At 44.1% G+C, this 23,332-nt stretch overlaps 1 protein-coding gene across 1 annotated transcript in view; it reads right to left on the bottom strand.

The window, feature by feature from the left end:
* yjefn3 (YjeF N-terminal domain containing 3) overlaps positions 1-23,332 on the bottom strand; it is a 122,563-nt gene that overhangs the window by 38,480 nt on the left and 60,751 nt on the right. Inside the window, exon 2 of the mRNA XM_078556356.1 lies at positions 2,816-2,924. Coding sequence (XP_078412482.1) covers positions 2,816-2,924 — 109 coding nt within the window. The remainder of the gene's footprint in view (positions 1-2,815; positions 2,925-23,332) is intronic.

The raw sequence follows: 23,332 nt of genomic DNA, 5'->3' as shown, positions 1-23,332 counted from the left end.
CCAGTAATCCAGTGACCCAGGGTAATGCTCTGGGGACCCGGGTTTGAATCCCCCCATGACAGATGGTGGAATTTGAGTTCAATAAAAATCTGGAATTAAAAGTCTAATGATGACCATGAAATCACTGTTGATCATTGTAAAAACCCATCTGGCTTAGGGAAGGAAATCTACTGTCCTTCCCTGGTCTGGCCTACATGTGACTCCGGACCCACAGCAATGTGGTGTGGTTGACTCTTAAATGTCCTCTGAACAAGGGCAATTTGGGGTGGACAATAAATGCTGGCCTAGCCAGCGAAGCCCACATCCCATGAATGAATATAAAAAAAAAACCTCTTCGACAAAGCTTTTGGTCATCTGACCTAACATCTCCTAATGTGGCTCATGATAATACTCATTACATTAAAAATGCTAACTCAATATAAATTGTTGTTGTAAAGAGTTTTGGGGCATCCTGAGGTCAGGTTAAGGTGCTATATAAATGCAAGTTCTTTCTGATTGCAATTCAGCAGCCCCACTGGGAACTTACAAGGAGGAATATCAGGGGGTTGAGACACTGGGTCAGGAAAGGGTCAAGTTCATCAGTGAAATCCACAAAGACCAATAGCCGCTGGCACTGACTGCCTCGCTCAGCTCTGGAGAATTTCCAGGTGGGTGAGGTAATGATCCCAGCAAGACTTGGCCCCATCGAGAGGGAAGGTAGCAAAATGAGGCAAGAAAATCATAAAATGGTCACAGTAATAATTGGAATATTCAGATGGAATGCATCCAATAATAATCAAAGAAACAAAGGTAGGAATATTGGGAGCCATGGTTGAAATATTTTTTAGCTCATTAAATGTGAGGCAAGAACCAGATGATTGGAAAACAGCTATGGTTTAAATTTTTTTATTAAAAAGGTCAGACAACCTGCGGTCTTAACTGGTATAATGGAAAAAGCATGGAAGGAAATAGATCCAGCTAACAGGAGCAAAGGTGGTGTTTGCATGCCAGGATGAGTTTAGGAACATAGGTCAAGCCAAGAAAAAACTTCATATTCCAACTCCTAGCGGTTGTGATGCACGGTGACTTTCATTAAATAGTTGCTGAGGTGAAGGTCAAGAAACTTGGGGTTAATTGGATAGCTCTACCCCACAGTGGGCTGAATGACCTCCTCCTATGAAACTGGGAGTTGTTGGGATTGGATAATTGATTGGATTTCAATACTTTGAAATAAGAGAGTAAGGGGATCAATAGCTATCAATCTGAACTAAGTAGATGTTGAGAGGCTGTTTCCCCCCGGCTGGAATGTAATGAAGGTCTAGAACTTGTCATAGTCTCAGGATTAGGGGTCAGCCATTTAGGACTGAGATGGGGAGAAATTTCTTCACTCAGAGGGTTGTGAATCTTTGGCATTCTCTACCCGAGGGAACTGTGGATTCTAAGTTATTGAGTATATGTAAAACAGAGGGGCTTAGATTTTTGGCTACTAAAATTGAGGGAATTAAGGGATATGGAGATAGTACGGGATGATAGACTTAAGGCAGAAGATCAGGCATGGTCTTATTGAATAGCAGACCAGGCTTGACGGGTTGAATGTCCTACTTCTGCTCCTATTTTTCATGTTTTTACACCTACAAATTTTAGCCTCGGACTTCTGCTATGTAAACTCCTAGCAGATACCCTGTGACACATCATTATATCTTCCTATTCTTTCTCCCTCATCTGTCTGTCTAGTTTCCCCTTAAATGAATCTAGACTATTCACCTCAATTATTCCCTGTGGTAGTGAGTTCCACATTCTTACCACTCTTTTAGTGAAGAGATGTTTCTCCTGAATTTCCTAGTGGATTTATTCATGACTATCTCATATTTCTGGCCTTCCTCAGACCTTCTCCATGCCTCCAAATCCTTTTCATAATATGGTGACCAGATATGTTCACAGCATTTCAATGTGGTTTAACAAAGATTCAATATAAGATTATCAGACCTCCACTGCTTTTCAATTATGTCCCTCTAGAAAGGTAGCACATTGCACCCTGCTTTTTTTAACCTTGTCAAACTGCATCTCTTTGTTCAGTGATTTGTATTTCTGCATATTAATATCGTTTACACCCTTTATCTGTCCAGTTGATTTCAGGCATGATACTTGGCGCTGGTTTATCTTTATCTGAAGGCATTAATTCAAAGGCATCTGCCAACTGACAACCTCTCCAAACCAGCAGCTATTATTCTCTAATTAATCGCAAATTAATATACATATTGGTGGCGAATCAGTGTTATAAGGTACACAGTATGATAGCAGTGTGAGCATACACATCAGGACTGTACTGAAATTAATATACACCAGTGCTATTTCAATATGAATATTCATTATTCATTTGAAAACTAGTTGAGGAGTTTTCTACTTTATTAAAATAAATTGCGTTGAAAATGTTATATTTGGATATTGTATCTATTGTTAATTGTTGACTGTGTGCTCTACCTTCCCTGCTGCAATTTGTAAACTGTTTGTAATGCTTCCTTCCTTGAAATGTGATGTTAAAAGCCACTTGCCACTTTCCCTTGAAAGCTCAGCAGGGAAGTGAAATCAGACAAACCCTCCATTTCACTGACTACTTGCAGTCGGCTGCTGCCACACTTCAAGCACTGGTGGTTCCCTGAGGCTGTTGCCACTCTGCTGTGAGTGAGTCTTTGTGGGACAGAGTGTGATTAAAGGCTTTGCAATGATGCTATATGTCCTTTGTGCATCTGTTGTGTCCTGTGTCAGGTTGGACCAGTCTCAGTGGCGCGGAAGGGAGGTAGGAGGCTTTGGAAGAGGGTGTTTGAGAGTTTCCTACCTTGGTTATTGCCATGGCACAGCTGTGCCCAGAGATCTCTATCAACTGCTGCTGTCCAAATCTGTATTCTTCATAGAGTTCCTCCTCCAGTGCCTTTGCTTCTTCTTTACTGCAGAATATAAAAGGAGGTGGAAGCAGTGAGAATACAATAGTTTCCTGGTCTCTGAGCCCTCTTACGATGGCAATTGTAGAACTTTCAGCTCCAGTTCAGAAGGTCATCGATTCAAGTCCCACTCCAAATACAAGAGCCCATAATCCAGGTTGACGCTTCAGTGCAGTACTGAGGGATTGCTGCACAGTTGGAGGCACTGCCTTTCAGTGAGACCCTCTTTTAGGTGGATTAAAAGATTGCATGACAATATTTGAGGAAGAGTAAGGGAGTTCTCCCTGATATTCTGGGCTAATATTTATCTTTCAAACAACATCACTTAAAAACAAATGATTGGTCATGATACATTACATAACAACAGTGATTATATTTCAAAGGTATTTCATTGGCTGTAAGATGCTTTGGGACATCAGAGGCACTATATAAATGCAAATCTTTCTTTCCCAGCAACAGAGTAGGTTGGTCAGTAGCTTGATGCACCAATCATGTTAACTCTCTACATTGTAAGAATGTGAGTTTGTAGCTGGGACTCTGCATAAGAGAGCAACAGTTTTTTCAAAGGAGAGTTTTGAATGGGTGTTTTTTTAAGTTCATGTGAAAACTTCCCACTTATTATAAAGCTCATTGGTTCTATAGTGCATAGTGGGCATGTGAGCAGGGAGCTTGCAGGAAGCAGCAGGAAGGCTATGGGTGGGCTTGGAGGGATTATGAAGGGGCATGGATAAGACCTTTTCAACATACCTTTCAATTGGTTCCCAAATTCACACTATGGTTCATGGCTCCTCTGAGGGGCCATGAACCACGTGCCCTCAAGAAGCTGGCCCGACTCCATGAAAATTGCAGGGGGTACGAGATGCCTACCCCCACAGTGGAACAGCCAGGTCTGGAGTGCAGGGTGCGGGCTTGTTACCCACCGCCTTATCCCGCACCAGCAAAAATCGGCAGCACTGGGAAGGAGAGTGAGAATCCTGGAATTGGGTTCTGCCCCAAGCTTCCGGAGTCAGCCTGAATCCCCAAAAATCCAGCCCAGGAACTTTGAATTTGATGGACTGGGGATGGGAGAGGCCACTGGAGGTTGCTGAGTACAGGAGGGAGGATGGCCGATGGAATGAAATATGGATGGCAGTTTTCTAGACAAATCGCAGTTCATGTAGGGCGCAGTTCGAGAGATTGAGGAGGGAGAGGGTAGGAGTAATTGAGCCTGGAGGTGACAAAGACACAGATGAGGGTTTCATTGGCATCAGGAGGATAACATAAAAGCTGGACTTTTTATTTTATTTTATTCATTCATGGAATGGGGACGCCACTGGCTGGGCCAGCATTCATTGCCCATCCCTAATTGCCCTTGAGAAGGTGGCAGTGAGCTGCCTTCTTTAACCGCTGCAGCCCCTGTGGTATAGGTACACCCATAGTGCTATTAGGAAGGGAGTTCCAAGATCCTGGTCCAGCGACAGTGAAGGAACGGCGATATAGTTCTAAATCAGGATGGAGGGGAATCTGCAGGTGGCCTACTCCATGCAACTACTCTCCTTGTCCTTTTAGGTGGTAGAGGTTGTGAGTTTGGAAGTTTTGTCGATGGAGCCTTGGCGAGTTGCTACAGTGCATCTTGTAGATGGCAAACGCTGCTGCCACTGTGTGCCAGTGCTGGAGAGATTGAATGTTTAAGGTGGTGGATGGGGGTGCCAATCAGTGGGTTGTTTTGTCCTGGATGGTGTTGAGCTTCTTGAGTGTTGTTTGAGCTGCACTCGTCCAGGCAAGTGGAGAGTGTTCAATCACACTCTTGACTTGTGCCTTGTAGACATCGGACATTCTTTGGAGAGTCAGGAGTTGAGTTACTCCCTGCAGAATTCTTAGCCTCTGACCTTTGAGGGGAATTGCAATCACCAGGGAAGTGGTAATTAGCAAATTGTTGGAGCTGCAGGTTACCAAGTCCCTGGGTCCTGATGGATTTCAGCCTAGGATCTTAAAAAAAGTGGCTAGTGAGATAGTTGATGCGTTGGTTTTAATTTTCCAAAACTCACTAGACTCAGGGAAGGTTCCATTAGATTGGAAAATAGCAAATGTAACTCCTTTATTCAAAAAGTGAAGGAAACGGAGGGCAGGAAGCTATAAGCCAGTTAGCCTAACATCTGTCTTAGGGAAAATTTTAGAACCTATTATTAAAGATGTTATAACAGGGCACTTAGATAAATTCAAGGTGATCAGGCAGAGTCAACATGGTTGTGTGAAAGGGAAATCATGTTTAACCAATTTATTGGAGTTCTTTGAAGAAGTAATGTGCTGTGGACAAAGAGGATCCAGTGGATGTTCTGTACTTAGAATTTCAAAAGGCATCAGAGGTTATTGCGGAAAATAAAAGCTCAAAGGGCCAAGTGGCCCATTCCTGCTCCTAATTTGTATGGTCAAGTGAATTGGAGGTGGGGGTGTCCCCAGGTCTCTTCTGCCCTTGTCCTTCTAGGCAGTGCAGGTCGCACGTTTAGGAGATGATGTTGAGGAAGCTTTGGTGAGTTGCTGCACACAGAATAACACACAACTCATACATTATGCAGGCTGGCAGAAACTGAGAAACTCAGGTGAAGGGCCAAGACCCAGACAGTAGGACGTCAACAAGTTGAAAAGGATAGGAGAAAAGTCTTGAGTATATCTTAGTTTTTAAGTGGCTGTAGGTTTAATTAATCAAAGTTCAGTTAGAATTGATTTTGTGATTAAGACTAAGGACAAGAGGTGTGGAATTTCAAATGAGCAAATGTTAGGACTGTTCTAGGGAGGATGATTAACAACTAATATTTACATAGAACCTACAGTCAGAGAAGTTTGGGTTCCTGAAAGACTGACAGGGAGGTAGGTTTTGAGGAAGCGTTTTTTTTAAGGATTAGGGACAGAATTCCAATGTCTAGGAGGATGGAGTCTGAAAACTGTCTTAGTCATGGGGAAGAGGATTTGTGCTACAGTCTTGGGGATTAAAAATCATCACCGGGACACTGTTGTGTACGACTCTCTTAAGGAGATTAAATAAAAAATGGCTATTTTCTTCAAATAGTTTTTTTTAATTCTAAAAAATATTGGAGAAGGAGGAAGCCAGGCAAGGGGGAGGATGTTTGACTGGGTGATGTGGTTGGTGGTGTGAAAACTCTCTGCCTCCCCACCTCTCTCTCCTCCTTTAAGACGCTTCTTAGAACTTACCTCTTTGATCGAGCTTTAGGACACCTGTCCCAATATCTACTTCCACGGCTTAGTGTCAAATTCTATTTAATAACACTCCTGTGATGCACCTTGGGATGTCTTACTATGTTAATGCTGTGGTTGGCAAACCACATTGACATGGTTGCAGGCATCTGCTTAGAACAGAGGGACAACCAGACAGAAAATGATCAAGGTCCGTGTCGTTCACCTTTAACCATCCTGATACGATGATAATGGAGTGATTGACTAATCACAGTGAACAATCTCTGTCACTGAGTTTACAACAAAGATATGAGATGAGGAAAACCCCCAGTGGAGAATGACCTGTTCATCCCAAGCAGACTACAGTGTGTGAGTTTACTTCAATAACAGTGCATGTGAATTATGTTGATATTTGATGCAGAAAATCATAGGCTGACATATTCCAGTCTTTAATAACTAGTGTCTGTTGCCTTTTGTGATACACTCCAGCCCCAGTATTGTTACCAAGCCAAGTGTTTGGTGCAGCAAGCTGATTTTCTTTGCACCTTGTGAGTGCGAGTTTTATGAATACTTTAAGCATCAGGAATAGATCCCTGTGAAGCTCTGTTAGTCACCGCCCACGTCTCCACCTCAGCAAGAGCCCTCGCCTTTTATCACCTTCTGCCATCCATTGCCAAGCCAATTTTTCTTCCTTTTTATATGATTAACTCAATCTCCTGTGGTGCAGCACATGAGGAGTGAAAGAAAGGACTTGCATTTCCATACCGTCTCTCACAATCCCAGGACGTCCCAGAGGGTTTTACAGCCAATGAAGTACTTTTTGAAGTGTAGTAATGTAGGAAATGCAGCTGCCAATTTGCACACAACTGGTAATTAATGACTGGGTCATCTATTTTTGTAATGTATGTTAAGGGATAAATATTGTCCAGGACACAGGGGAGAACGCCCCTGCTCTTCTTAAAAATGGTGCCATGGGATCTTTTATGTCCACCTGAGAGGGCAGACAGGGCCTCAGTCCAAGGTCTCATCTGAAAGATGGCACCTCTACCAGTGCAGCATTCCCTCAGTGCTGCACTGGGAGTGCCAGCCTAGAGTTTGTGTTCAGATCTCTGGAGAGGAATCCCTGAACCTATGAGTTTCTTACTCAGAGGTGAGAGTGCTTCCCACTGGAACACGATTGACACTATGAAGACTTGGTGTAGTTTTCAGGAAAGATGGAGTTAGAGGGTTAGGGAATAATTGGATACGGACACAAAGAGACAAGTCAATTTTCAATTTAATGTAATACACATTATATCACAAGGCAATACAATACATCAATTTTATATAATTTATGGGTTAAATGGCAGAAACTTAACAGCAGTTTGGATAATAGGGAAATAGAGTTGGTTGGAGCATGGAAGTGTCTCTGGGCATTGCTGTTCATGATAAGAATGGGAATATTCCCCTGCCAATTATGCTGAAGACTGTGCCACTGTACGTGACTGGGATTGAATTTACGGAAATAATTTTCATTACGTTACTGCATCTTGTTGGTGAAATTACTCTCCAATTAGCGGGAGAAGTTGCTGTAGTTTCAGCCATGACTTCTGTTTGCTGTATTTCATTGAGATTCTTTTCAAATAAACTGTTTGCTGCAATGTTCTTTTTAAATAGACTCTTTTGAGTCCTGCCATAAGTTCCACCCACACCTCCAACTCATCAGCTGACAAAGTGGTGCCAATAAACACTCTGCATTGCAATTCAAACTGAGACTCTACAGTGCCACCACTGCTGGAAGCTGTAATTACAGCACGAAAGTTTACATAGGGCTGAATCTTCCGTTCGGCATGCGTGGGTTGGCCCAACACGCCGACGTGTAAAATGACACGTGATGATGTCGGGCATGCGTCCTGATGTCATCGCGTGTCATCTCGATATATCGTTCAGCGTGCGGGCGCCAGAGGCCGCTACCGTCCGCCAAAAGGCCATGGCCTATTAAGGCCATTAAGAATGTAATTAAACTAGTGAAGGACACTGCCCGTCCATCTTTAAGGTTGGCAGGCAGCTGAAAAGGCCAAGCGGCCTTCACGTTTTTCAGGAAACCTCATCCACGGGCGGGATGAGGTTTCCTGAAACTTTTATAAAATCAATGAAATAATTTCCCCACCTTTACAGCGTCACATGAGTTGGGACATGTTTGAATAAATTTTAACATCATTTATTAAAGTTTTTTATTATCCATTCGTGCGCATGCGCGAAAGAGTGCAGGCCCCGACCCTCCCTCCTACCCCCACCCGCACAGGTAGCGCTGAGCACTACCAGCCGCGTGTTACATTGGGTGGGCCTTAATTGGCCCGCCCGCGTAAAGTGGCGGCGCACAGCCGATCGCGGGCAGCGATCAGCTCCGTGCCCACCCCTGCCCGCTCCCAGCCAGCCCACCCACCATATGTAAAGTCCTGGCCATAGGCTGTTTCAATGTAGCGTCTTTCATGGTCATAGACCTGTTTTACAGTCAATTAAGTACTTTTGAAGTGTAGTCTCTGCTGTAATGCAGGAAACGATAATGGAAGGGAATTGTTGCTTGTTTAAAAGCTGAGTATATTTTTATTTTCACTGACCTCAATTTGTTTATGTCTGTTTTACGCTTCAAGTTGAGAAGTTGGCAGAAGAACCCGGAGGGGAGATAAGGGGAATTTTTTTACGCAGTGAGTTGTTATGATCTGGAATGTGCTGGCTGAAAGGGCATTGGAAGCAGATTCAATTGCAACTTTGAAAAGGGATTTACATAAGGACATAAGAAATTGGAGCTAGAGAAGGTCGTTTGGCCTGTTGAGCCTGCTTCGCCATTCAACAAGATCATGGCAGATTTTCGACCTCTTCTACTTTCCTGCATTATCCCCATATCCCATAATTGCTTTAGTTTCTTTAATTCCAAAACCCTACCAACCTCTGTCTTGTATATATTCAACAATGGTGCATCCACTGCTCTCTGGAGTAAGGAATTCCAGAGATTCACAACTTTTTGAGCGAAAAGATTTCTCCCCTTCTCAGTCCTGCAATCTAAGATTTTGACCCCTGAGTTCTAGATTGCCCAGCCAGAGGAAGCATCTTTTCAACATTGACCCCATCATGCTCCAACAGCTACCACAGGGCGAATAGTATAAATGCATTTAAGGGGAAACTAGACAAACGCATTTGGGAGAAATAGATAGAAAAATATGTCGATAAGGTAAGATGAAGTAAGGTGGGAGAAGACTCGTATGAAGCACGAACACTGACATAGACAATCTGGGCCTTGTTTCCATGCCGTAAATTCTATATAAATAGAGGATTAAGGCAATTTGCGACACTGAACTCCAAGTTGTATCAAATTATACTGACAGCAAATAGTTCACTAATGGTCAATTCCTGAGTACAATGCACAATTTTTGTCGCCCTACCTCGAAAAGGGTATAAACATATTAGCAAGAGTTCAGTAACTGATGTAGGTCCTCTCAGTTTTAATACTATCTCCTTGAAAACTTAAGCAGCCCATGTAAGCTAACAGTTAAACACAGTGCAATAAAGCATATGGAAAGTCTTTAACAACCCTGAGCTGGTGATAACTTTGGCTGAGATTTGTGTTGAGATCTGATGTCTAGACAGATGATCTTATCTTCCTTGTGAAGGAAGAAAGCTCCTTTGACTGCAATACACTTTGCAGTAACTGGGAATGTGAACACATAGTTACCTCATACGTTGAACATGAATATAGTGTCATGGAATATTCCAGCAAAAGATTTTTTTTCACAGTTGATTCCTAGGATTGTTTTTATCTTCATCATTGGCTGAACATCTACAGAACTGTTCCCAAGCATTTGTAAACAGAGAGTCAGAATATTACCCAAACGTTAGAGTGTTATGCAATGACCGTAAACTTGATTTTTGTACCTTCAAGGATAGAAGACTGAAGGGTGATCTGATCAAGACGTTTAAAATGATAATGGGATTCAGTAGAGCAGAACTGGTAGAGAATTAAGAATGAGGGGGCATAATCTTAAGATTAGGCTTGGATCTTTTAGGGTGAAGTTCTTTAAGCAAAGGGTAGTGGAAATCTGGAACACTCTCCCCAAAAATCTGTCGACACTGGGGGAACTATTGGAGCTTTAATGACCAGGCTCAATAGACTTTTGCGAGGCAACGGAAGGGATATGGGGCAAATGATGTAACTTACAAAGGAAGATGAGGTGAATCAGGGAGCACTGGCCACGTCTCCACAAGTCGAGCTTTTTTTAAAAAGAGATTGGAAGAAAAAATTGCATTTGTTTAGCATCTTTCATAATCTCTGTATGTCCCAAAGCATTTCACCGCCAATGAAGTACTTTTGAAGTGTAGTTACTATTGTAATGTAGGAAACACGGCAGCCAATTTGTGCACAGCAAGCTCCCACAAACAGCAATGTGATAATGACCAGATAATCTAATATAGTGATGCTGGTTGAGGGATAAGTATTGGCCCAAGACACTGGGGACAGCTCCCCTGCTCTTTTTCAAAATGGTGGCCATGGAATCTTTAATGTTTACCTGAGAGGGCAGTCAACTTAATGTTACATCTGCAAAATGGCACCTTAAGCAGTGCAGCACTCCCTCAGTACTGGAGAAGATGGAGGGAGGGGGAGTTTTGCAGCTTTGAGGTGGACAGGAAGTATGAGTTAGAGTGGTAGAGGAGACCAGGTGATAATTTCAACTCAGTGAGGAGGGCAATGAGTGGAATCAGTTTTTCGATGGACAGCTTGTGTTGTCCACTCACACCTGCCTGAGGTAGTTGATGATACGGTCCAAGCAATGGTGGTTGTGTCACATTAGCATCAAATGGATGGGCTGCCAGCACCAATGGCATCTGTATAGGCAGCCCCAACTGATTGGGAAGAGGGCAACTCAATGGGGCGCTTCACCATGACGAGGTTACAGCATGACCTCAGAGGGTAGAATGCATGGAAATATCAGGAAGTAAAGGGAATGGCAGTTTTGCAGCAAGTTGATCAATATTGGAAATAAATTTAAGGCTCAAAACACACATGGGACTGTAGTAAAAATAAGCAGCAAAGCTGCTACCTGATCCCTCTCATTGTAGCATTAGGCACCTTTGAACATTGCTGGGAATAGCTGGTATCACCTCTGGGTTACGGATGGGTGGACAAAATGTAGGTAGAGGGGAAAACGGCATCCAATTCCTTACTGCATTATCTGAACTTCATCTGTAAATGTTAATAATCATCTTGATCGCACCCCTGCCTCCCCCACTTCTCCAACCCCCATGATACTCTGGACCCTCTGCTTCCCAATGTTAGGAGCCACAAATTAACCCCAGCGGACAAGAAGTGGTATGTGGAGCTGAGCAGGGACAGTGGAGGATCATTAATATAAGTGAATGTAGAGGAAGGTGGAAAAGTGACACTACAACCTCTCTCCTCCTTTGAGACCCTCCTTTAAACTTACTTCTTTGACCAAGCTTTTGATCACCAGCCCTAATATTCCCTCATATGGATCAGTGCCAAATTTTGGCTAATTATGCTCCTCTGAAGCACCTTGGAGCATTTTACTATGTTAAAAGTGCTATATAAATACATGGCATTGTTGTTGAGAGAGGGCAAGACCAAGGGGATTGCCTGTTTTTCCTTGTTGATGTTATCCCTCCATCTCTCAATTCCTTTTACTTTTCTCTCTCTCTTTCTCTGTCACTACTATCAGGGGACTAAGACCTCACACTATGGATATATATATATTTATGTACCCTCATGGCTAATTTCTAAAATTTTAAAAACTCGGCAAAGGCCTTTTAAAATGACTGAAGTTATGTCTGTCTGGACTGTTAAACAAAAGGACCTACCATGGCAGTTTCACAGAAACTTGCATCTCGTTATCTCTGAAGAGACAGTAACAACTCTCTGCAGAGACAAAATTCAAAGAGAACTATACAAAGGCCATCTGCATTTCATAATCCAGACCAGGCCAACTATTCATCTGCTAGGACAAATGGCCCCACAACCTCCTTTTCAAGTCTTAATGGTTGGAAAATTGAACAATCTCAAAGATCCAGACAAAGGGATACGTACCCTTTGTCAATGCCAGAGTGGAGAGATGGGAGTAATGTGACATGGGCCTCACTTGTGGAACCAATAATATTGTCTTGTGGAACTGCAAAGCTCAGTCTGCCATCTTACCATCTACAAGCAGTAGCACAGACCCCATCTACACTGTTTCAACTGGAACTTCTGTACCATTGCCAACAAGACTGATTCATCTCTGTGTGCCTATCTTCTTATGTGAAGTCAACTCCACTTGAAATGTGAATTATACAGCATCCGTTTTCAACCTGCCAACCTCCGTGAAGGGATACCTCATTGTACTTTAATTCTGGACTCTGGAATTACATGAAACAATAATTCTTTTCTCTGTGGTCTTTGTCCTGTAAATCCTTCTTTTCTCTATCCTATTTTACTGTATGAGTGCAAAGGGGGCAAAGTTGTTATCTTCCTCCCGTGTTTGAGTGTGTGCAAATGAACTAACCCTTTGAGTTCATTTTAGCTCGAGTTTGCTGTGAGGTTATTACTAAAAATTGGATCACACCAAAACTGAGGAGTTGGGAAATATACTCATAAAGGGGGATGCAAATCAAAATCAAAACACCTTCCTGTTTATGGATGGGTGGCAAGAGAAGAAATCAGGGCTGTTTGAATTAAACACTCTCCAGTCCATTACACTATTTTATCCTGTCTAAGTTTTCTCTCTCTAGCTGTCTCTCTTTTTCTTTCTGCTTTTCTCTCCATTTCTTCATCTCTCTCTTCCTTTCTTTGTTTCTTCTTCTTTTGGCTTCTCCCGTTTTACTTGGGGTCGCCACAATGTTGATTGATCGGCCTTCTCCATATCCTCCTGTCAGCTCCCTATTCCTCTTCCAATCCTGCTGCATTTAAGTCTCTTGCCGCTGCATCTTTCCATCTGGTCTTAAGCCTTCCTCTTCTCCTTCTTCCTGGCAGTCCTATCTCCATCACTTGCCTCACCACATTTCCTCTCGCTCTCCCTACGCAACAGGTGACCATGCCATTTCAATCTCTTCTCGGCTACTTTCTTTGATACTCCCACAATCTTCACTGACCCCCTGATGTGCTGATTCCTGAGTTTGCCCTTTCTCGTCCCTCTACACTTCCACCTCGGCATCCACCTCTCATTAGCATCCATTCATTGCTCCTCTCTGTTTCTCTCTCTCCACTTCTGTCTGTTTCCTCCATCCTCTTCTGTTCCTTCCTCTGTTTCTTCCTATTCTCCCTCCCTCTCTCTCTCTCTCTCTCACACAGTTTCCTTTTGTTCCTCCCTATTTATTTCTGTATTTTTGCTTTGTCCCTGTACCTAATGGATGACACTCACCGCCCCCCCGCCACCCACTCCTCCCCACAACCCCCTGCATCTCCCCGTGGTGATTGCTGTCACTATGTGAGGAAGACTTAATAAGGGGGATTCCAGATAAGTTACTGCTATCTCAGAAGAGATTCTGCAATCTGATAAATTACTGCAATTATAGATTTAGATAAAAAAGATTTTGTGGGGGAATTTTTTAGCATCTGCTCATCTGAAACAAACTGGTGATCAGAAGTTCCAGCCTAACTCTGTATGGAGCTCCTGTTGATTTTCAATTAATATCCTATAAAGGAAAACACAGCACTTGTACTAGACTGATTCTCGGGATTCCTAGGATGAGGGAATTTTTCTTCGAAGAGACGAAAGAGCAAAATGGGCCTGCATTCTCAGGAGTTTAGAAGAATGAGAGGTGATCTCATTAAAACATGTAAAATTCTTAAGGGGCTTGACAATGCTGAATGCTTCCTCAAGCTGGGGAATCTAGGACATGGGGTCACAATCTCAGAATAAGATGGTCGATCATTTCGGACTGAGGTGAGGAGAAATTTCTTCACTCACGAGAGTGGTGAATCTTTGGAATTCTCTACCCCAGATGCTCAGTCATTGAATATATTCAAAATTGAGATCGACATATTTTTGGGTACAAAGGGAATCGAGGGGTATGGGGATCGGGCAGGAAAGTGGAATTGAGGTAGAAGATCAGTCATGATCTTATTGAAAGGCAGAGCAGGCTCGAGCAGCCAAATGGCCTTCACATGTCCCTATGTTCCAACTGCCCAACATACAGCCTAGGAAGGAGATGGGTTTGAGTCCTGGCCTTTCTGAATCAGCTAACCTCACCCAGGTCTGCAGCTGTACCGCCAGTCTCAATGGCCCTGGAATCCCTTACTACCCGAAGATGAGCAAGATTCATTCAGCTGCCATCAGTCCCAGAATGACTTTGCAGACACTTCTCAGGTGCTGTCTCTCAAGGTCATACCAATGTCACCTCACGTCTAGACTCACAGATATGTCTGGGGTCGTGGGTGGTGTGGGGGCGGGGGGGTGGTTTGGGGCTGACAACCTCTCACGCTCATTTTGCAGAGACAGGAGAAAGTGGTAAAAGAGTTCATATGGATGATACCAAAATTGGGAGGTTATACCTATCAGGAAAGACTGAACAAGATGTGGCTCTTTTCTGTAGAAAAGGCTGAGGGACCCCGGACGTACCTGTGAGTCTCGACGTGAGGTGACATTGGTACGACCTCGAGAGACAGCACCTGAGAAGTGTCTGCAAATTCATCCTGGGACTGATGGCAGCTGAATGAATCTTGCCTTATCTTTGGGTAGTAAGGGATTCCAGGGCCATTGAGACCAGCGGTACAGCTGCAGACCTGGGTGAGGTTAGCTGATTCAGAAAGGCCAGGAATCAATCCCAACTCCTTCCTAGATCGAATGTTGGGCAGTTGGAACATAGGAACATAGACCTGATAAAGGTCTTTAAAATTATGAAAGGGTTTGATATCGTATAAAGAGATGTTTCCATGTGCAGGAGTCCAGATCTAGAGGCCTTAAATATAAGAGAGTCACTTATACATCCAATTGAGAATTCAGGAGAAAGTTCTTTACCCAGAGACTGATGAGATTGTGGAACTTGTTACCACAGGGACTGGTTGAGATGAACAACATGCATGTATTTAAGGGAAGCTAGATAAAAACATAAGGGAGAAAGGAATGGGAGGCTATTGATAAGGGTGAGTTGGAGAGTGGTGGGAAGATGCTTGTTAAAGTATAAACACCAGCATGGACCGTGGGCTGAAAAAATTTACAGCAAAGAAAAGGCCAATGAAATTCCAACTCCACAAAAAAGACATTCCTGTAATTTTTTTGAGTAGTTCAGGCAGGCACTTTCTCCCGAGGCAGACAGGCTGAGCTGGGAATTTTCCCAACTCCCCTTCCCACCTCCAGGGTGACAATCCAGGCTTCACTGCCTACGTGACAAGTGGTCACTTAAATGATGCACAAGTTCTGAATCAGTGCCTGACTGTCTCTGGCCTTTACAATGAGTCAAAGGATAAAAATTGTCAATTTTCTTCAAAGGTTTGCATTTACTTAGAGAGAAAGGAACACATCATGAAAAGATTTCTTTTAAGAAAGACACAGCAATTTCAGTTGGCTAGAATAAAAAAAAGGATTGTCACAGCTCCGGCTGCCAGCCTTAAATGAAAGAAGATGTGACTTTGAAAAGTTAATGAGGTTTTCTGACAACTTTGAGAGTTACAAAGAATGGATTGGTTCAAGAGCCAATTAATCCCCTCGTTATCTTGTTCAATTAACTGTTATTTTGAGAATCTGGTAACCCTCTGTGCCAGTGCCATCTCCTTATGAAGCATCTGTATTTGTCATTTGTCACATGCAGTTAAACAAAACTCACGCAGTCGGCCCAGTGCTCAGAATTGCCACAACTTAATGACATAATCTGTTTGAGAATCAAACTCAACTAACAGAGACAACAATATTTCTTTAACAAAGTAAAACTTCCCAAGGTACATCACAGGAGCATTATAAAATAAATAACACCGAGCCCAATGAAGAGATATTAGGACCGATGTTTGAAAGCTTGGTCAAAGTGGTAAGTTTTAAGCAGCACCTTAAAGAAAGAGAAAGGTAGAGAGGCAGAGAGGTTTAGGGAAGGAATTCCAGAGCTTAGGGCCCAGGCAGCTGAAGACACAGCCACCAATGGTGGAGTGATTAAAATCAGGGGTATTCAAAAGTCCAGACTTAGAGGAGCCCAAAGATCTTGAAGGGTTGGTGTGCTGGAAGAGGTTACAGTGATAAGAAGGGTGATGCCATCGAGGGATTTGAACACGAGGACAAGAATCTTCAAATCGAGGTGTTGCCAGACCAGGAGTCAATTTAAGTCAGCAAGCACAGGGGTTGATGGGTGAATGGGACTTGGTGCGACTTAGATTATGGGTATCAAGGTTTTGGGTGAGGTCAACTTTACAGGTCACCTGAGGGTTCTCTGGATGAATACACCATCCAGTGTGGCACTGACTCAAAAGATTAGGATGGTCACAAATGCTCTCCACACTATTGTTAAAAACCCAGCTGGATCTCTGGTCTAAACATGACTTAAGTCCCCCAATAAGTCCTACTCTTAATAGGATCAGGAGGAGGCCATTTAACCCCTGTTGTTCCATTCGATTAGATGGTGGTTAATCTGCGACCTAACTCCATATACCCACTTTGATTCCTTAATAACTTTTGTGAACAAAAATCTATTAATCTCAAATTTAAAATTAACAATTGACCCAGTATCAACTATCTTCTTCAGAAGAGAGTTCCAAACTTCTATCAACCTTTGTGTGAAGAAATGTTTCCTAATTTCACTCCTGAAAGGCCTGGCTTGAATTTTTAGACTATACACCCCCACCTCCACCCAGTCCTACCAACAGAAACAGTTTCTCTCTGTCTACCCTATCTATTCCCCTTTAAAAAATTGTCCAATCACCCCTTAACTTTCTCAATTCCAGAGAATACAACCCTTGTTATTTAACACTTGGAGACCAGGTTGGTTGGCATCTTCCCGTCTCTGAGAGATGATGGGAATGCAGCCTCAGAACTTGGTGAGGTCAGATGAGATCATCTACTGCACCTCTTCGGATGGCTAAACAAGCTGATCCTGGAGAGGCAAACACTGCCATGAAACGCCTTGCCTGAAGGTGGTATGGGATGCTCTCTGCGGGCACCCCCTGCTTGCAGGGCTGGCGTCAGCTTTGGAGCTTCTGAAACCACATGTCGTCATGGTGGTGAACTCCTGCCCACAGCTGATGCCGCCATTTGCATCAATCATCAGCTAGAGTTTCCCACTTGTCACGATTGGTATTGAGGGCTTTCATGTCTCTTTTGACAGCATCATTGAATCAGAGCTTTGGGCATCCTGCTGGTCCCCTGGCATGGGCTACCTCCCAGTACAGCATATCCCAAGTCAGCGAAGCCTTCTTTGCTTGTCCAGGTATCATTCTAGTAAATCTACACTGCACTCCCTCCAATGCCAATATATCCTTCCTAAGGTGTGATTCCCAGAATTGCTCTCAGTACTACAGGTGTGGTGTAACCAGGACTTTGTATTTCTGAAGCCATAATGCTAGTGCTGTAAGGTCGGCATTCCATGTGCCTTTTTGACTATTTTCTGTTCATGACATTTTAATGATCCATGTACCTTGACCCACTCCCCCAAATCTCTTTGGGCTTCCACTGTTTCCAGCTCTCCACAATCTAGAAATTAATTTGGCTGTATATTTATGGGTCGAAGGTAGATGACCTCCCTCTTGTCTACATTGAAATCCATTTGCCACAGTTGTCAGGTCGTTAACGACCACATCCTGGGAACAAATCCAGCATTCCAAAGGAATCTCCACACTGTGGGGGGGACAGTAGCGTAGTGGGTAATGTCACTGGGCTAGCAATTTTTTTTTTATTCATTAACAAGGTGTGGGCATCACTGGCTAGGCCAGCATCTATTACCCATCCCTAATTGCCCTTGAGAAGGTGGTGGTGAGCTGCCTTCTTGAACCACTGCAGTCCACGTAGGTACACTCACAGTGCTGTTAGGAAGGGAGTTCCAGGATTTTGACCAAGTGACAGTAAAGGAACGGCGATATATTTCCAAGTCAGGATGGTGAGAGGCTTGGAGGAGAACTTCCAGGTGGTGATATTCCCATCTATCTGCTGCCCTTGTCCTTCCAGATGGTAGCGGTCATGGGTTTGGAAGGTGCTGCCTAAGGAGGCTTGGTGAGTTCCTGCAGTGCATTTTGTAGATGGTACACACTGCTGCTACTGTGCGTCGGTGGTGGAGGGATTGAAGGTTTGTGGATGAGGTGCCAATTAGGAAGGCTGCTTTGTCCAGGATGGTGTCAAGCTTCTTGAGTGTTGTTGGAGCTGCACTCATCCAGGCAAATGGACAGTATTCCATCACACTCCTGACTTGTGCCTTGTAGATAGTGAACAGGCTTTGGGGAGTCAAGAGGTGAGTTACGCCCCACAGAATTCCTAGCTTTTAACCTGCTCTTGTAGCCACAATATTTATATGTTTTAGTCCAGTTCAATTTCTGGTCCATGGTAACCCCCCAGGAGGTTGATAGCAATCCAGAGATCCGGGCTAATACTCTGGGGGCATGGGGCTTGGGGGCATTCCACCAACTGGTGGAATTTAAATTCAAAGAATAATATCTGAAATTGAAAGCTAGTCTCAGTAATGATGACCGTGAAACTACCATCGATTGATTTAAGAACCCATCTGGTTCACTAATGTCCTTTAGGGAAGGAAATCTTCCATCCTTACCTGGTCCAGCCTACATGTGACTCCAGACCCACAGCAATGTGGTTGACTCTTAACTGCCCTCTGAAATGACCTAGAAAGTCACTCAGTTCAAGGGCAATGAGGGATGGACAACAAATGCTGGTCTTGCCAGTGACAGTCACATCCCAGAAAGAAAAAATAAAGAAAACTGCACCTATTGGCTCAGGCCAGAGCAAGACTGAGACCAGGACTCTTTTCACAAGAGGCCTTTAAATCTTAGAGAAGTTTAATAGGGTAGACATACATCCACCTGTTGGGGGAGACCTAAACTAGGGGCATCAATATAAGATAGTCACTAATAAATCCAACTGGGAATTCAGGAGAAACTTTTTTACCCAGGAAGTGCTAAGAATGTGGAACTCACTACCATAGGGAGTGGTTGAGGTAAATTGAAGAGGGAGAAAGGAATAGAATAATACACTGATAAGAATGAGAGGAAGTAGGGTACGAGGAGTAAAAACAGAAAATGCTGGAAAAACTCAGCAAGTCTGGCAGCATCTATGGACCGAGAAACAGAGTTAAAGTTTCGAGTCTGTATGACTCTTCTTCAGAGCAAAAGCGAAGCAGAAATATGATGGATTTTATACTGTTTAAGAGGGGGTGGAGCAGGTGGAATGAGACAGATGACTTATTTGTCAATCTCTCCTTAGCTGTTACCTATCCCTGTCCACCCCCTCTTAAACAGTATAAAACCCATCAAATTTCTACTTCTCTTTAGCTCTGAAGAAGAGTCATACGGACTCGAAACGTTAACCCTGTTTCTCTCTCCGCAAATGCTGCCAAACCTGCTGAGTTTTTCCAGCATTTTCTGTTTTATTTTAGATTTCCAGCTTCTGCAGTATTTTGCTTTTATCTTAGGGTAGGAGGAAGCTTGTTTGGAGCATGGACACCATCATGGACCAGTTGGGCCAAATGGTCTGTTATTGTGTTGTAATATCAGACATTTAAACTTTCACTTGGGCATGACAAATGACTGATAATGGTGGACAGGTGCTTAATGTGTTCACGCAACATTCCTTTATCTGTTGCTTCAATAAGGGTATTAACTTTGCTTTAAAACAGCAGCAAGAGGAATTCTTTAATGTCATGTGTACCCTGAGCTCGAAAGAATTTCCTACTGTCAAGAGTTGGGCACATGAAAATCAGTGACATTATCAGGGCAAGTCGAGGGAGAGTTTCCAGATCAGGTAGAATCTGAACGATTTCACATCACTTGGTCACAATTTCGAGAAGAGAAAAATATCTGGAAAATAATAGTCATAGGCATGAGCAAAAAATGAAAATTGCTTCACTCTGTGGTGAACTATCCATCATCTTTGTAAGGGAAGATTTAATTCTGTTGCCACTTATCTGGAAATGAATGTGTCAGGGTCTGGTTGAGTGATTGCCTCTGCTCACCATGTTCAGACATATTGACTGTCATTCTCCAAATCACGTCCAATTTAATGTTGCATCAGGAGAGGTACTCAGTTGAGTGCATTCTGTTAAACTAACACTAATTGTAACTCTTTGTGGGCCACACCTGAGCTCCCAAATGTAACATCTCACTGAGAAGTTAGAGATCGAGAGGTAGACATACTGGAAGATTGGGCAGTATTTAATGGAGGTGACGAGGGTCCTAGGCCATGGGTGAGTGATGGCGGGATGGGGTCATGGGGGTTGGCAGCAAGGTCAGAGGTGACTCTCATGCACCCAACCGCCCCCCCCCCCGACCCAACCTGATGCCAGTTCTCTCAAGCACTTTGAACAAGGGCGCCGCCTTGATGGGCTTCCCACATGATGAGACCCCACCCGCCACTGGGTGAATACCAGTGGTGACACAAGGAGGCCTCAAGAGGGCATTAGTTGCCACTTAAGGGCCTCAATTGATGGCAGGAAGGGAAGGTCATCCATGAGCTTTCCTACCCTGGACTTAATCAGGGCAGAGGAGGGAAGACAGCAGGGTCCCCACCTGCCACCATCTCGCCCAATTAAATGCCCCCCCACCACCAAAGTCGCCATGGGGAGGGCATTAAATTCCACCCAGTAAATGAATAGCTAGACACACTGAAGGATTGAAGTCACAGGAGGAATGAAGATGGAGCAATAGAGATACTGAAGGAATGGAGAAAGGTATTAGATCAATTAAGTTCTGTCTTTCCTTTTACTTGGTTCTGCATTGGCTGACTGTACGAGTGTGGCAATTAGCATCCAAGGTTCAGAGGAGGAAAAGCAGCCAGACATCCAACACCTAATTATTTAATCAGTGCATCCACTGGCAACTGCCAGCATGTGGATTTCAAGGGTGGAGAGGAGAAGACTGAGCTTAATTATTCTGCCCACCCACACTCGTTGATCAGCCTCACACATGAAGGTCAGAATTTTATACGCCCCAATAGCGGGCTCGCTGGGTGGGGGTTGTGGGGGGGGGGAGGCATACAATTGGATGGGACGGCGCAGCAGGGGAATGCCCATCACCAACCCACCTCCGTTGGGACTTTACTAGCGGTAGGGAGGTGTCAGGTGGCCGTCTGCTTTTGAAGCAATTAATTGCCACTTAAGGGCCTCCTCCACCGCCAGTGGTAAACACTTATGGTCCGGCCATGGACCCAGTGGGGTTGAGCAGGGGTGGGGTGGGGGTGGGGATGTTCATCCTGTTCAGGCAGCCTCTGCCCAATGGAGTGCCTCCCCTCCCCCCCCACCCCAAAAGGAAAGGCCACACTTGCTTGAAAGCCCCTTTGTCTCAACCTGATTGTGGATTCCTCCCACTCGCCAGCGCCTGCTGAGCTCACCCTTGTGCGGCTGGCCCTCTGATACCTTCCAGTCCAGCATCCTCCAGGGCTGCTCATTGGGACTGACTGCATTCGCAGCCATGGCTGGCAGCTCTTGGAGGTGGGACAACCTTCTCCAGGGAGTGGAAGCCATGACCTCAGGCAGTTAACAGCCTGGCATCCATCAAATCTGGCCATAGTTCTCTGGGCCAGTGGAAGAGGGCTCATCCTCAACTTTTCAGCTGGTGGGCAGGGTCACCACCTCTGCATAAAATCCAGCTCGTAGAGTCAGAGCACTTAGGCAATGGGCATCCATTGGAGCAGTGCCAACAACAACAACTTGCATTTATATAGCACCTTTGACATAATAAAATATCCCCATGATGCCACACGGGAGCATTATCAAATTAAATTTGACATAAAGCCATATAAGGACATATCAATGACAGGAGACCAGAAGTTTGGGCAATGAGTAGGCTTTAAGGGGCAACTTAAAGGAGGAGAAGGAGGTAGCGAGACAGAAAGGTTTAGGGAGGGAATTCCAGAGCTTAGGGACCAGGCAGCTGAAGGCACAGCCGCCAATAGTGGAGTGATTAAAATTGGGGATGAGTAAGTAGCCAGAATTGGAGGAGCGCAGAAATCTCAGAGAGTTCACAGATTCACAGAATTTTAACGGCACAGAAGGAGGCCATTCAACCCATCGTGTCTGCACCAGCTCTCGAAATGAGCATGATGACCTAGTGCCATTGCTCTGCCTTTTCCCCATACCCCTACACATTGTTTCTATTCAAATAATCATCTAATGCCCTCTTGAATGCCTCAATTGAACCTGCCTCCACCACACTTCCAGGCAGTGCATTCCAGACCTGAGCCACTCGTGTGAAAAAGCCTTTTCTCACGTCACATTTGTTTCTTTTGCAAATCAGTGTAAATCCATGCCCTCTCATTCTTGATCCTTTTACGAGCAGGAACAGCTTCTCCCTATCTACTCTGTCCAGCCCCCTCATGATTTTAAACATCTCTATCAAATCTCCTCTTAGCCCTCTTCCCTCCAAGGAGAACAGTCCCAGCCTCTCCAATCTATCTTCGTAACTGAAGTTTCTCATCTCTCGAACCATTCTTGTAAACCTCTTCTGCACTCTCTCCAACGTGTTCACATCCTTCCTATAGTGTGGCACCCAGAACTGTACACAATGCTCAAGCTGAGGTCTAACGAGTGTCATATATAAATTCAGTATAACCTCCCTGCTCTTGTACTTTATGCCCCTATTAATAAAGCCCAGGATACTATATGCTTTATTAACTGCTCTCTCCACCTGTCCTGCCACCTTCAGTGATCTGTGTACATATACACCCAGGTCTTTCTGCTCCTGCACCCCCTTCAAAATTTCACCCCTTATTTTATATTGTTTGTCCATGCTCTTCCTACCAACATACATCACCTCACACTTCTCCACATTGAACTTCATCTGCCACCTATCTGCCCACTCCACCAACTTGTCTATGTCCTTTTGAAGTTCTACACTATCCTCCTTGCAGTTTACAATGCTCCCAAGCTTCATATAGAATGTTGCTGAATCTTCTCGGCCAACCGGTTCTTCAGTTTGTTCAGAATGACGTAAAATTCATTTTGCTTCCCTTAGTAATTTCCCAGAGGAATAAAATTTGACTTGAGCGATTCTTGTAGCGTATAAAGGTCTATCAGCAGGTTTTCCATTTCTTTGCAAAGCTCGCTTGCTTGATCTTACGTTTTCCTGTCATTCGACAGTCTCC

This window comes from Cetorhinus maximus, chromosome 13, assembly GCF_964194155.1.
Source record: "Cetorhinus maximus chromosome 13, sCetMax3.hap1.1, whole genome shotgun sequence".
Classification (NCBI taxonomy): Eukaryota; Metazoa; Chordata; class Chondrichthyes; order Lamniformes; family Cetorhinidae; genus Cetorhinus; species Cetorhinus maximus.
Note: the sequence above shows the minus strand (reverse complement) of the source record. Positions and strands in the feature narration are given on the sequence as shown.